The 14,748-nt window shown below is 40.7% G+C and overlaps 1 protein-coding gene across 1 annotated transcript in view; it reads left to right on the plus strand.

Moving 5' to 3' along the window:
* LOC135216293 (bridge-like lipid transfer protein family member 1) overlaps positions 1 to 2,924 on the plus strand; it is a gene marked incomplete in the record, with an annotated part of 368,522 nt that extends 365,598 nt beyond the window's left edge. Inside the window, 2 exon segments of the mRNA XM_064251459.1 lie at positions 1,915 to 2,157; positions 2,575 to 2,924. Coding sequence (XP_064107529.1) covers positions 1,915 to 2,157; positions 2,575 to 2,892 — 561 coding nt within the window.
* Between the last annotated feature and the right edge of the window lie 11,824 nt (positions 2,925 to 14,748).

Here is a 14,748-nt window from a genome sequence, read left to right on the forward strand (position 1 = left end):
CGGCGTAACTGTATATATATCAATATTATATATATAATATATATATATATGATTATATTATATATATTATTATTATTATATATATTATATATATAATATATATATATATATATATATATATAAGGATATATATATATATATATATATATATGATCGATATATATATATATATATATATATATATACTTATAATATATATATACTTATATTATATATATATATCTATATATATATATATTATATATATCTATATATATATATTCTATATATATATATATATACATATATATATATATATATATATATATATATTTATATTCATAATATATTATAATATATATAGGTAGTATATAGATATATATATATATATATATATTATATATAAGTATATTATATTATATATATATATATATATATCTCTATATATATATATATATATATATATATATTATATATATATATATATATTATACCTATATAAATATCGTAATATATATATAGATATATTTATATATATATATATATATATATATATAGTATATATACATAGTATATATATATTTATATATATCTTATATAGATTATATAATATATATATATGATATATATCTTAAAAATTCAATAATTTTTATTAGATACTATATATATAATTATATACGTTGACTCCGGGGCCCGGGCTGAAAAGGGCGAAGCTTAACCATCGAACTCATCGTCTCTCGACAGGAACTTTTTAGAAGGATCTAGACGAAATATTACATCATAATACGCATGCTGCAGTTCCACAACACACATCAGTATTCCCAAACAATCATGAGAACAGAAGCCTCCAACACATGCGGGCATGTCTCCTTGCTGCAGACCTACTCGAAGAAGATACATTTTCCTTTCCTTTAATATGAATTTTTTTGCTATAGAGCGATCACCATGACGACGATGTAGGTCTGCTTTGGGTTTTTTTTCTCCAAAACAGGCCTGTCTCATCACAGTTGAAGACCTGATGAGGAAGGAATCCTTCAGCCTCAAGATACTCTGAATTCATCAGCAAATTCTTTGGTGGTATGTTTATCAGAACTTACAGCTTCCCCATGCCACGTGACACTATGTATGCCCATATGCTTTTTAGATTTTTAAACCAGCCTCTGCTGGCCTTGAAATCACCAAGAGCAGCACTTGTTGGCATTTTCTTACTTGAATCAGCACACAATATCCTAGCTTTCTCACAAATGATCACTTCAGACACACTAACCCACACCAACAACAGCTTCTCAACATCTTCCACTAGTTGCGATCTCTGGTTCGATAATGATGTGACCCCTTTCACAAAATCAGCTGCCTTGATTTCATGTTTCTTTGCTAGGATAGAGCAAATTGTCGACACTGGCTTGCCTTACATCCTATCGAGATCAGCTACACGTGCAACACTTTCATACTTCACAAGTTCATTCTTGAATTCTATTGTATTTCTTGTTGTTTTTACCGAAGGGCTGGAACCTTGCAACTTTTTTGGCCCCATGATGGCTTCTTTGCAATGAATTTTAATGGCAAAATAGCACAAGATACAACAAACACGTGCAGTGATGCGGACTGTGATGCTTGTTCAGTGAGAAGCAAAGCCAGAATGGGTTAAGAGAGAAGATGGGATGCTTTGTTTAGGCACTTGATACAGGCCCAGTCACATGCGGGGCCCTGGAGGGAGCGTTTCATAGTGTATGAAACCTAAATAAGCGAGACAAAATTTTGTAGAGCAAAGTCTACGAAAACTGAAATGTATGAAAAGAGGCATATGAAAACCAAGGTTTGACTGTACTTCATGCATAGCTTTATTTTGATCAATTGAATTTAGAGATCACTTTTTTCAGAATGTCTTAATTCTTACTAAGTTTTAGTCAATTATTGCTATTCTTCCTTTTTCAGCTCCAGTATATTTTAACAGCAGTAGAAGCTTTTTTGCTGACAGTAGAAGACATGGAAAATCGCTTGCGGCATCCACGTCCCCATCTATTTTGTTATCATGGTACTCCTCAACCCCAGTGTTTACACACAACTGATGAGCACTTCTGCCCAACAACAGATGTCATTAAATACAAGATGGTGCGCGCTTCTATTGATGGCCTCAGCCTCAACTTGGTAGAGTCTGGAACTAACCTCAGTTTACAGGTAAGAAAGTCGTATTTCACTAAGTAAATGTGTTTACAAGATACATTAGACCCATTTCCTCACAAATGTCTAGTGCTATAGAGAAATACTCACTCCTTATAGTATACGTATCCAGGCATTAATTTTGCCTAGGTCTTGTTGAAAGGCAAACCAGAAGTTATTGCAAACTCTGAAACAACCTTAGGAAATAAACTTTAAGGAAAGGAACCTAAACAGTTGTACAGAATTGGGTTTTTGTGCCCAGAAAAATTAGGAATTTGTATGCCAGGAAATATTTTAATTATTACAATTAATTTAAGCCTTCAAAAGAGAAATGATTAATAGCATTTTTTATTACTCTTGAAATGGGTGATTTTTGTTCTTTTTTCATTAATTTAATTGTTATGTATCAGTAAGGTATTTCTCTTTTCAAAAAAGGTGTATCCTATTCGCATAGCGACATGCAATCTTCATGGACAGCACACAAGGTCTGGAATTACTGCTCATATTCAAAATATTAGTGCCCGAAATTACATTTGTGGCCAGCATGGCTTGAAAGAAGGTGGTGGACGAGGCGAAGCTGCTTCGACCTGTGGTACATCAACCAGCGGAATGGGTGGTGGCCTTGGTTTTAGTGATTTTTATTCAGATGTTTGGTTAGAAGCTGCTGCTGTTACTTTGGGACCTGTATATGTGGATGCTGCCACCAGTATGGATGTTCTTTATCATGACATGCAGGTTATACAACACAAGTAAGTTCAGTAGTTTAATTTTTGTACATTTACATATTATAGTATAACCATAGCCTTTTAACCATTAACTCATTTTAAAGTTATCTCACAAGATGTTTTAAGATGATGTTTTGAAGTACAGAGATTGGATGTCGTTTGTAAGACTGTTAAGGGAAGCTTTTATTAAATCTGAGTACTACTTTCGGTGTAAATGCAGTGCCAGAGGACTTTACCGTAAATGTCTATTTTCAGTTTGTTGAGATTTCTTGGGAATCCAAAACTCTTCTGGCTTACCACCTTATGGCATGACTTGTGCATCTGTTATAAGAGTTTTGATGATGTTTAGACTGTGAAGTTGAATTAATATTACCCGTACTTAGTTTTTATCAATGCTGCATGTTTGACATCCACCACTTTCATTTGCTAAAGGAAACATCTAATGAACAAACATTCATGATGATAGGAATTATGAATTTTATTAATATGGAACTGTACTTAGAAATATTGCTTACGTGTCTTGATTATGTTTTGGGGGCAATAGGGGCAAATCCTTACTGATAGTTATCTGTTTTGATTTTTTAACGCCAATTAGAATTGTGATGCGTGTGTTTGCTCATTTGTATTTTAGAAGTGTTCGGTAGTTATTAATTTGTTCAGGATAGTCCAGTGCACTTAATCCTTTAAAATCACAGGGGCCATTGCAAGTACTGTTGGTATCGGAACTAGAATGTGATAAGCAGTAATGTATTGTTTGCCATATGTCTATACTCTGTTTTTTCCATCTGTCCATCGCCTGTGGTGTTTTCGCATGGTAACACTGCGTCCTGGGCTTTAAATAGTTATGCTATGTTTAAGTTTTAGGTAAATAAAAGGATATCTGATGGATGAAGGTCATCATTAATTTATGGTGTTTTTCAGCAGTCAAAGCAGGGTTCTGCCACTGTTAAGCTTGTTCAATTTCTTCATGTGAAATGCTTAATGTAGTTTAAATAACTGTGTGTTCATCAGTTAATGACAGTTTTGAGAGGTATTAACTCTCTGCCATTACCCCAATGATAAACCAGGTTTTGATGTAGGAAAAACCTGTTTTTGGTAGCTGCTGAGAGTCCTCAAAGATGTTACACACTTATGGTCTCCCCAGGGCTCCGTTAGACAGACCAGCCAATGACAGAATAGTGCTTGTTGGCACAGTGATAGAATATAAAGGACTCAGGGCAGGAGAGCTTTTATCTCTTGTCCAACAGTGATTGCCTCGGCTCTCCATGCTCCATTTGCACAGATGTAACAAAGCATGTGTCAGCCATCTACCTCATTTCACACTTGGTGTTCGCAAGATAAATGTTCACCCCAGTCCCATGCCATTTGCCAGGGAGAGTGGGTGGGTTTGAGACTCACAGCGGCCACCAAAAGTAGGTTTTTCTTATGTCGTGACCTGTTTTTTTTTTTATAGCGTAGCCACTATTGTCATCAATGGAGCTTACAAAAGAAATTGACAGATGATGAAATAGCTTAACACCTAATGGATAAATTCAAAGAACCCAGATCAATATAGTAGAACCTCGGTTTTCATACATAATCCATTCCAGAACCTCCACGAAATCCAAGCTTGTGAAAACCAAAAATATAATTCCCATAAGGGATAAAGTAAATACAATTAATGGGTTCCAGACCCCCAAAAATATTTTTAAAAATACATTTTATAGGAAATAAACACAGTTTTTCATACAGAAAACAAAGAAATAAATATAAATGACTAATGATATTAATAAATGAACATCACTCTTACCTTTCTGAAAAACACATATTAGAGTGTGGATGACAGAGAGGAGGGGAGAAGGAGGAGGAAAGGTTATTGTTTGGAAGGGGAATCTCCTTCCAGCAGGACTTCAGGTATCAAGGACCTATCTGGGGTTACTTCTCTTCTTTTTATTGGCACTAGGATCAGCTTGAGAGTTACTGGACCCCTGTTGCACAACATAACTGTCCAGAAACATTTGTTTCTGGCATTTCTTTTAAATTTGCTTAAAGTTAAACACTGCATTGTCATTAAACATGTTGGAGACAGGGATTACAACTTCTTTGTTGGGATAATAATTCTTTACAAAATTTTTTGCACCATTCCACATGGCAAACATGTCCTTAACCCTTAATGGACAGATTGATTTTCAAGAGTAGTATAACAGGTTTGGAGTGGTGGACAGATTGATCCTGTAGATAAACAATATTATGCACTAATGGTAACTTTTACACTGGCTAAAATCGCGAGTGTGGGCATCTCAGGAGTTCAGTTCTGCTTGTGACTTGAAGGGAGAATGTTCTGGGGCTCTCTCTCACACGACATCTTTTTAAAAATTTGCTCGTAAATATACCAATGGGTTGCTGTCGTTTTTTGTTCTTGTCTTTTACGATAGTATGTCGGTTGTAAATGTAATTTTACAAAGAAAGGTGCAAAGAAATATTAGAAAAAACATTTAAAAGTAAAAATAAGCTACTGAATCTTCATTCTTGGTAAATTTACGAAAATATTTTTCAACAAATATGCTAAGATTTGTTACTGCTTTTATTTCTTATCTGTTTTGATATTGTGTGAGCAATAATTATAATTTTACAAAATAAAGTAAATCTATTTATTAGAAAAAACATAATTAATATATAAGTTGGTAAAATTTACGATTGTCTTGTAAAAGAGGCTCCACAAGTGGTTGTAAATAGTCATTTTCAACTTCTCATGGAAGGTAGGGAAAATTTTTTAGAATTTTTTTCTTTCACCATGTACATTTCCATATCTTCCTCTTTCCATTGATGTGTTGTTTTCACAAATTGCCAGACCTCAAAGTTTACCCAGCCTGAGGAGCTGCATATCCAGTAAGGGTTGATCCCTGAAGTAGGCACATTATGTATGCCCATTCATTTTCTGAATTTTTCAAACCAGCCTATGCTGGCCTTAAATTCACTAACAGCAGCACTTGTAGGCATTTTCACTTTCAGATCGGCATGCAACTTCCTCCAACACTTTGCTCCGAGTTCTTTCTTAATTTCTATAGTTTTTCTTGCCTTTTTTTACAGAAGGACTAGCACTTAGAAATTTGGCCCCATGATGGCTTATTTTGCAGTTGCTCTTGAATAAAAAAGCACAAAAAGTACAAAAACAATGAACACTAAAGCAGAATGGGTAAAAAAAGATGGGATGCTTTGTTTGGGCACTATATGGGACCCTGTCATGTGCTTGGCCCCTGATGGAGTTCTTCGGAATGGCAGGGGGGGGGGACAAAAAACCGAGGAAAACGTGCGATAACTGAGAAAATTGTGTAGAAAAACGTCTTATGAAAACTGAAATGTACAAAAAGAGAGTCGTACAAAAACCAAGGTTTGACTGTATATGGTTCAATGTATAATCACAGGTTATTAAAATGCCCTTAATGCTGCCCCATATTTTTGTTTCATGTTATTGCATAAGGAAAATACATTTCCAAATAACAAATATTGTGTAAAAACATAATAGAAAGAGTATCTAAAGATATAAAAAAGTCGTATACAGTGTACAGGTAGTGTTCAGGTAATGATAATTTGCCTTACAATAATCTGATTTTACGATGGGGTTAGCAATTACTAATACTGATGTGATATTTGAAAAATATTTATAAATTTTGCTCGTAGTGGGTGCAGGCAGCAGTGTACAATCTGGGAGCAAGAGACCAAATTACAATTCCCATCTATTAGTTCAATAAGTTCAAAAACAGCAAAAGATAATGATGAAAGTATTGTGATACTTGTTGGGTAAATGTGTACAACCATGAAAAATTGAATGTGAAACAACTTTTTAGCTAAGTACAACCAAATTGGATAACAACAACATCCATTTGGCTTGTATTTCAACCATTTTGCAATAGTAAACAATTACTGTAGTTGTTATAAATGACATTATGTAGAATAGGACTGATATATTTTTATATAATAACTTTTATTTGCTATAGATCAAAGATCAACAAGGAAATATACTGTTAAATTTAAACCAGGTTGTAGCAGAAGCTGAGAAAACTGTTCGAGCTGCTAATGGCTTATCGTACATTGGCAACAAGGATGAAACTCCCATAAACTTATGCCATCAAACACAACCAGAGAAAAAATTGAGAGAAAATCGTTTTTAACAAAACGACTGGGCTTGAAAGAACACTTTTCACTGTTGTTTTCACGCTGTTAAAAAATAGATATGTAACGTAAAGCTCATATTACAATGAAATAAAGTGAAAATAGAGAACAGAATCATGTAATGTTTTTACTCAATAAACATACTGCAAACACAGTCTGTTAACAAACAAAAATAATTTAGTTCACAATCACAATGAGATGTATTCAAGTCATATTTTTGTACATGAACTTTCCTGTCAGATATATACTTAGCTATACGTCTCTGACGTCACGACAGAATTCAAAACTCGCGCACACGCGACAGGTAGGTCAGGTGATCTACCTTACCCGACCCGCCGTGGGTGGCGGATGTAAGAACCAATCTCCCTTTCCAGCCAGAATTTTTCTGTTCGCCGGTGACGACTACACCTGTGGTTGTTACCTCCTGGAACAGCTTTTATTCATTTCTCGTTGCCGTGGATTTATTTGGACTGACTTTCGGTGAAGTACCTGATCTTGTTGGCTTGGCATACGCATTTGTGGATTGTTTTTTGGATATTGATTTGGATTTTTCTTGATTTCGAGATGTCTGAGTTAGAGGTTAAGAAATCTTCTATGTTTAGAGTGTGCGCTATGGATGAATGCAAGGTGAGACTACCGAAAGCTACGGTAGATCCTCACACAGTTTGCTTTTTAAATGTAGAGGTAAAGAATGTTCTTTTGATAACCCGTGTAATGAGTGTGAGAAGTTGGATGAGTGAATGGAAGGCTCTTTCTTCCTACTTGAGGAAGTTAGAGAAAGACAGGGTGAGAAAGGCTTCTTCTAGAAGTTCTAGTAAGTCTCGTATAGCGAGGTATAAGAAAATCCTGTTGTAGCATTAGAACCTTCTCCAGTTTCAGCTCCTGCGCCCTGCATCGAACCTAAGGATACGACTACGGAAGTGGCAACCATGAGAGCCACGATCCTTAGCATGAAAAGAAGATCCGTTCGTTGCAAGGTAGAGTAGTGAAGGTGAATTGTGCAGTGACCACGTGCAGTGGAGGGTGCGTCTGATCGGCTCCTTAATGCTTCCAGGCCTAGACCTCTTCCAGACTCCCAGTCCCAGTGGAGGAGGAAAGTCAAAAGCCGCAGGAAGGTTGGGAGAACTCCCACCGATCAGGCGTCCCCTCGGTAGATCCTGATGCTCGTACCCAGGCTGCCCTTGTTCGCGCGAAGAAGGAGGTATTGCGCCAATGCTTCTCTTCGTCTTCCTCACCTTCACCTAGAAGAGGATGGAGCGCCTGGATTCTTCACGAACCGCTGAAGAGAGCCTGGAAGGCGCCTGGCTCCTTTCCTTCCAGCCCGGAAGTTTTTCCAGAAGAGCCGGATAAGTAGAGATCAAGAAACCCAGGATGGGAGCAGGGAGTTCTCGCCTCAATAGTAGGCTTCGAGCCTCGTCTCCGGTGGAGGATTTTACAAGATCTCCAGCTCGAATTCTTGCGGGACTGCAAGCGCAGATTTCGGCACTGGCGGGCTCCTTGGCAGGAGGAACGCGTCGGAATGACGTCTCTCTCCCTTGTCAAGAAGTCTAGGATTTCCTTCACCTGTCTTACCGTCTCAGTCAGAGGGTCGGTTCTCTCTCCTTTATCAGCGGATGGAAGGAGGCGCTCTTCCCATCAGCAGGCGCTTGTCGTCTTCCAGGCATCAATCGCCCAAGAAGCTTTCTCCTGGTGACTACATCTCTCCAGTAGGAAGGGATCTAGCGACTAGTAGGCGTTCGTCTAAAGAACAGGCGTACAGCCTCGTCCTCGCGCTCTTTTACGAAGATCCTTCATTCTCCGGATAAGAGAGCCTACTCTTTGATGGATTCGTCAAGAGACAGGATCTCGCCTTATGTTAGGCGCCTTGAGCCTAGTAGGCGCTACTCCCCAAGTAGACGCTCTCCCGCTCCCAAGCGTGGTGCGGAGGATAGGCGCTTTTCTCCTGATAGGCGCTTTTCTCCTGATAAGCGCGGCTCTACTTTTAGCCGCTCGATTCAGGACAGGCGCGTAGAGCCTGAAAGATATGTCTCTTCTGGGAGACTACCTTTTGAAGAGACACACAAGTCGGGAGCGAAGTTTGTGGAGCATGGTAGACGCCGGTCTCCTAGTAAGCGACCTTCTCCAGACCTTCGCTCTCCTGTAAGTAGGCGCCAAGAGCCTAGTAGGCGTTCGCCTCATGGTAGGCGCAGCTCGCCTGGCAGCCGCTCTCCTTTGAACAGGCGCATGGATCCTGAGAAGCGCCTTGAGCATAGTAGGCTCTCCTCTCCTAGCAGGCGCTCCCCCTTGGAAGCCCGGAATTCTAGGAGTAGGATTAAGGAGCAAAGAGCACGCACTCATCAGACTAGGAAGGACTCATTCGAGAGGAGCTCTCCAGAACTTTGGCTTCCCCCTGATAGGCGCCAGTCTACTACTAGACACTCTCTGGACAGGCGCATTTCTTTAGAGAAGGCTAACTGCACTCGTAAAGAAGCGGAGGGTTCTTCAGTGGATGAAGTTGAACCTTCAGAAGAGGATTTGGTGAAGGACTCGTCAGTTTCGTCCTACAAGATCCTTACAGATATACTTCTTCAAGAGTTTGGAGACTCCCTTACTCCCGTCGCTCCCTCCGTCTCTCTCTCTTTATTCTCGACTTCGAAGAAGACGAAAGTTTCCTCTTGTGTGAGGATGAAGCCAACCATCTCAATGAGAAGGCTTTGAGAGGTGTTGGTGATTGGCTGCTTTCTAAGGAAGAGAAAGGGAAAACTGTGTTTTCTTTCCCTCCTTCCAAGCTTACGGGCAGACTCGGATTTTGGTACGAGTCTGGAGAACCCTTAGGTCTGGGTCTTCCTTCATCGGATCGGCGGATGCGGACTTCTCTTCTCTGGTGGATGCAGCACGACGCTTGGCTCTTTTGTCGGCTAAAACGACCTGGGCTATGAACGAGCTTGACCACCTGCTGAAGGGAATGTTTAGAGTCTTGGAAGTCTTCAACTTCCTTGACTGGTCTTTGGGGGTCTTGGCTAAGAAGACTCAGAACCCGGAGCTATTTCGCCAGAAGATCTAAACAGTGTTCTAACGTTCGCATTGACAAAGCAGTTTAGAGATTGGATTCGAGCGAAATAGCCTCCCTCTTTGGAGCAGGGATCCTTAAGAAGAGATCAGTCTTCTGCTCTTTTCTCACGAAGTCTGTTTCGCATGCAAACCCAGCCTCTCTTCCTGTATTTCGCAGCTCTCGCCTCTGCTTGTTTTTCCAAAGAAGATAATCCAGGACATCTCAGGATCGATCTCTGCGAAGGCGACTCAGGACATGCTCGCACAGTCGGCACGGAAGCCTAAGACCTCCTTCCAGACGAAGACTAAGAAGAGGACTCCAGCTAGACAGGAGCCCTTTCGAGGGGGCCCCCCTTCTAGAGCCTCTACCTCGAGAGGTAATAGAACTTTCAAGAGAGGTAGATCCTTCTCACGCTCTGTCAGAGCTAAGAAGTAGGGAAGTAGTCCTCCAAACACCAGTAGGTGCCAGACTTCTAAGATTCTCGGAAGCCTGGACAAAGAGAGGAGGCGGACAACTGGTCCCTCTCTATAATAAGAAAGGATATCTGATTCCTTTTACGGAAAGACCACCATTGACAACGACTCCGAGGGAGTTGGTGGCCAGGTACGGGATCCCACATGAGCCTTGCTTTAACACAAGCAGTGGAACAAATGTTCGAGAAAGAGGCTATAGAGCTAGTGAGCGACCCTTGCTCAGCGGGCTTTTACAACCGCCTTTTTCTAGTTCCAAAAGCCTCAGGAGGATGGAGACCTGGTTCTGGATGTAAGCCGCCCTGAATTTCTTTGTAGAAAAGAGAAGTTCGCCATGGAGACGACATCCTCAGTGTTGGCGGCCCTTCGGCCAGGGGACTGGATGGTGTCCCTAGATCTTCAGGACGCTTACTTCCATGTGCCTATCCATCCTTCGTCAAGGAAATACCTCAGGTTCATGATGGGAGGAAGGATATTCCAGTTCAGGGCCTTGTGCTTCGGCCTTTCAACAGCCCCTCAGGTCTTTACAGGCCTAATGAAAAATGTAGCAAGATGGCTACATTTGGAGGGAGTCAGAGTGTCCCTTTACTTGGACGACTGGCTGATCAGAGCCAAGTCTCAGGAAAGATGTTTGGAGGACCTACAAAAGACCCTTTTCATGGCAAGTTCGCTGGGACTTTTGGTGAACTTTCAAAAGTCTCAGTTGATCCCCAGTCAAGATCGTATCTATCTGGGGATTCGGATGGCTTCTCTGGATTTTCGGGCTTTTCCGTCTCCAGAACGGATAGCCCGAGGGTCAGAAAAAGTCAAAGCCTTCCTAGAGAAAGAAGTATGCACAGCGAGGGAGTGGATGAGTTTTGTTGGGGACACTCTCCTCGTTGGAGCAATTCCTTTCTCTAGGAAGGTTGCACCTCAGACCTCTCCAGTTCTTTCTCCATCGAAACTGGAGGTGTCGTTCACAAAACCTAGAGTTCTCCTTCGAGATTTCAAAGGAAATCAAGAAGGACCTCTCTTGGGTGGGCCAACCCTCTCAAGTTTGCAGAAGGGATGTCCCTTCACATTCCGAACCCCAGCCAAGTGTTGTATTCCGACGCCTCGGAAACAGGTTGGGGAGCGACGCTCGGCTCAAGAGAAGTGTCAGGCACCTGGAACAAGGAACAGGTGACCTGGCACATCAACAAGAAGGAGCTGATGGCGGTTTGGCTAGCTTTGAAAGCTTTCGAGCCCCACGTCCTAGCTTCAACAGTTCAGATCAACTCGGACAACACCACGGCCCTGGCTTACATCAGGAAGCAAGGGGGGACTCACTCTTTCTCCCTGTACGAGACAGCAAAAGAACTTCTGCTTTGGGCAGAAAAAAGGAAGATTTGTCTCCTTACCAGTTCGTACAGGGAGAAAAGAACGTCAGAGCAGACCTCCTAAGCAGGAAAGATCAAGTCCTGCCGGCAGAGTGGACTCTGCACGAAGATGTTTGCCAGGACCTGTGGAAGCTTTGGGGCAAACCTCATATAGACCTCTTCGCCACAGCCAAGAATATGAGGATAGCCAACTACTGCTCATCCGATATCGGACCCGAGGGCAGTGTCGATAGACGCTTTCCTACTAGATTGGAAGGGTCTAGACACGTATGCTTTTCCTCCATTCAAGATACTGGGAGAGACTCTAAAGAAATTTGCAGAATCGGAGGCAGCAAGGATGACGCTGGTAGCCCCGTTCTGGCCCGCACAAGTATGGTTCACCCAGAGGTACTGGAATGGTTAGTAGATCTTCCGAGAAACATTACCACAGAGGATCGATCTTCTCCAGACACCCACTTCGAGAGGTATCACAAAAACCTCCCCGCTCTAGATCTGACTGGCTTCAGACTGTCAAAAGTTTGGTCAGAACGAGAGGCTTTTCGGCAAGAGTTGCAACGGCTATCGCAGCAGCAAGAAGGCCTTCTACCCTTAGAGTCTACCAATCGAAGTGGGGACGGGTCGTCTTTCGGCGATGGTGTAGGAACCATCACTTTTCCTCTTCCTTCCAGTACCTCTGTGACACAAATAGCAGAACTTCTTACTTTTCCTTAGGGAAGAAAGTGGATTGGCGGTATCAACCATTAAAGGCTATCGTAGCATGCTATCTGCAGTGTTTTAGGCACAGAAACTTAAACATTTCAGAAGATAAGGACCTTCATGATCTAATAAGATCGTTTGAAACATCCAAGAAGGTTTCTCCGGGGTTCCGAGTTGGAATCTGGATGTAGTGCTACGTTACCTGAGGTCCAATAAGTTCGAACCGCCTCAGTCTGCATCGTTTAGAGACCTCACGAAGAAGACAATTTTCCTCATGGCATTGGCTTCCGCAAAAAAAGGGTTAGTGAACTCCATGCACATAGAAGGAAATGTGGGATTCAGAGGAGATGCAGCTATCTGTTCATTCCTTCCTTCGTTCTTAGCCAACGAACGACGAACCCCTCAAATCCTTGGCCTAGGAGCTTTGAAGTACAAGGATTGTCTGCATTAGTAGGCGAGAAGCAGAGAGGTCTCTTTGCCCAGTAAGAAGTTTTGAAATTCTATCTACAGAGAAAGAAAAGACTTTACAAGGGCAATGATGTCAACCTTTGGTGCTCTGTAAGAGATCCAAGGAGGACACTTTCGAAGAATGCGCTTTCTTTCTTTATCAGAAGCTGGTGAAAGAAGCGCATGCGATATGTGAGGAAAGTCAATACAAAGTTCTTAAGGTAAAAGCTCATGAGGTAAGAGCTATTGCCACGTCATTGACTTTTAACAAAAACAATATTCCCCCCCCCCCCCTGAGTAAACATTATGAAGGCAACATTCTGGCGTTGCAACTCAGTCTTTGCAAACCACTATCTGAGAGACGTCAAAATTACGTATGAAAAAGTGCTTCGGGTTCTTTAGGCCCGTACGTATCGGCGGATTCGGTGATGGGGCAGGGAGCTGAGACATATCCTTAGTAGTATTTTTTTTTTTTTTTTTTTTTTTTTTTTTTTTTTTCTTTTTTTTTTTCCCCTTGTTAGGTTGTAAGTTTTTGGTTGTTTGAAAGAACATGCGGGTAGGCATGTTTTTCATTTCGTAGTGCTAACAATGATTAGATTGGTTAGGTGATCGGTGTATGTTTGAGCTCCTTGCAATGATAGTGGTTAGGTTCTGTCATATAAGTGGGCGAATCCCCGTTGACAGATCTGCTCGGATTCTATCAAGTAAGCGGACAACCAAATCCCTTTGATAGACCCAAAGAGTCTGTCAGCTGTAGGTCAAGCCCTCGCTGAAGCTCTTAAGGCAACGCAGACTCATAGACAGTAACTACGAAGTCTTCTGCCTAAACAGGTAAGAACCAAGGTTGTTTTTACATCCTACAACTAGTGTTGTTTTCCCCTTTTTTCCATATTTATATTGCTGTCTCTTTCCCTCCACCAAGGGTGTCAATCAGCTAAGTATATATTCTGACAGGAAAGTTCATGTACAAAAATGTTATTGTTAGTATACATAAGGTTTTGTACATACTTACCTGGCAGATATATCGATTGATGGCCCGCCCAAGCCTCCCCTCAGGAGACCGGTGGAAGGAAAAATTCTGGCTGGAAAGGGAGATTGGTTCTTGACATCCGCCACCCAGACGGCGGGTAAGGTAGATCACCTGACCTACCTGTCGCGTGTGCCGCGAGTTGTTTTTGAATTCTGTCGTGACGTCAGAGACGTAGTAAGCTAGTATATCTGCCAGGTAAGTATGTACAAAACCTTATTGTATACAAACAATAACATTTCAACCTAAAAACACATCATATAACAAAGAATTACCTTGTCATATGTAAATCAAGTAACTAGATGTTTGTTTATGCTAACTAGGAGCAAGAAAATTCACTCAGAATTGAGTTAGATATGGCAAAATAAACTTGTATTTGCCATTAGCTGATTTCCAAACCAAAACATTGACCGCTATGTTAGTATTTTATAATACAATGATATGAGAATACATACTATATTGGATAAGTTAAAACTCAAGAAAAACCCACTAAAAATTTGTATACCTGGTTTTTTTATTAGTTGTATCACAAAAAGTGCATTTTTATGATGAAATTGATATAAAAAAACAGAATTTGTGGCTATTTCTCAAAGAAAAATACTGTGAATAGGCGAATTTTTTGTGAATAATGTGGGGAAATGTTCCAGAGAGAAATCCGCGAATGTGTGAGTCCGCGAATCTGGAGAACACGAATACAGGGGTT

The sequence above is a fragment of the Macrobrachium nipponense genome, chromosome 6 (genome assembly GCF_015104395.2).
Source record: "Macrobrachium nipponense isolate FS-2020 chromosome 6, ASM1510439v2, whole genome shotgun sequence".
Lineage (NCBI taxonomy): Eukaryota > Metazoa > Arthropoda > Malacostraca > Decapoda > Palaemonidae > Macrobrachium > Macrobrachium nipponense.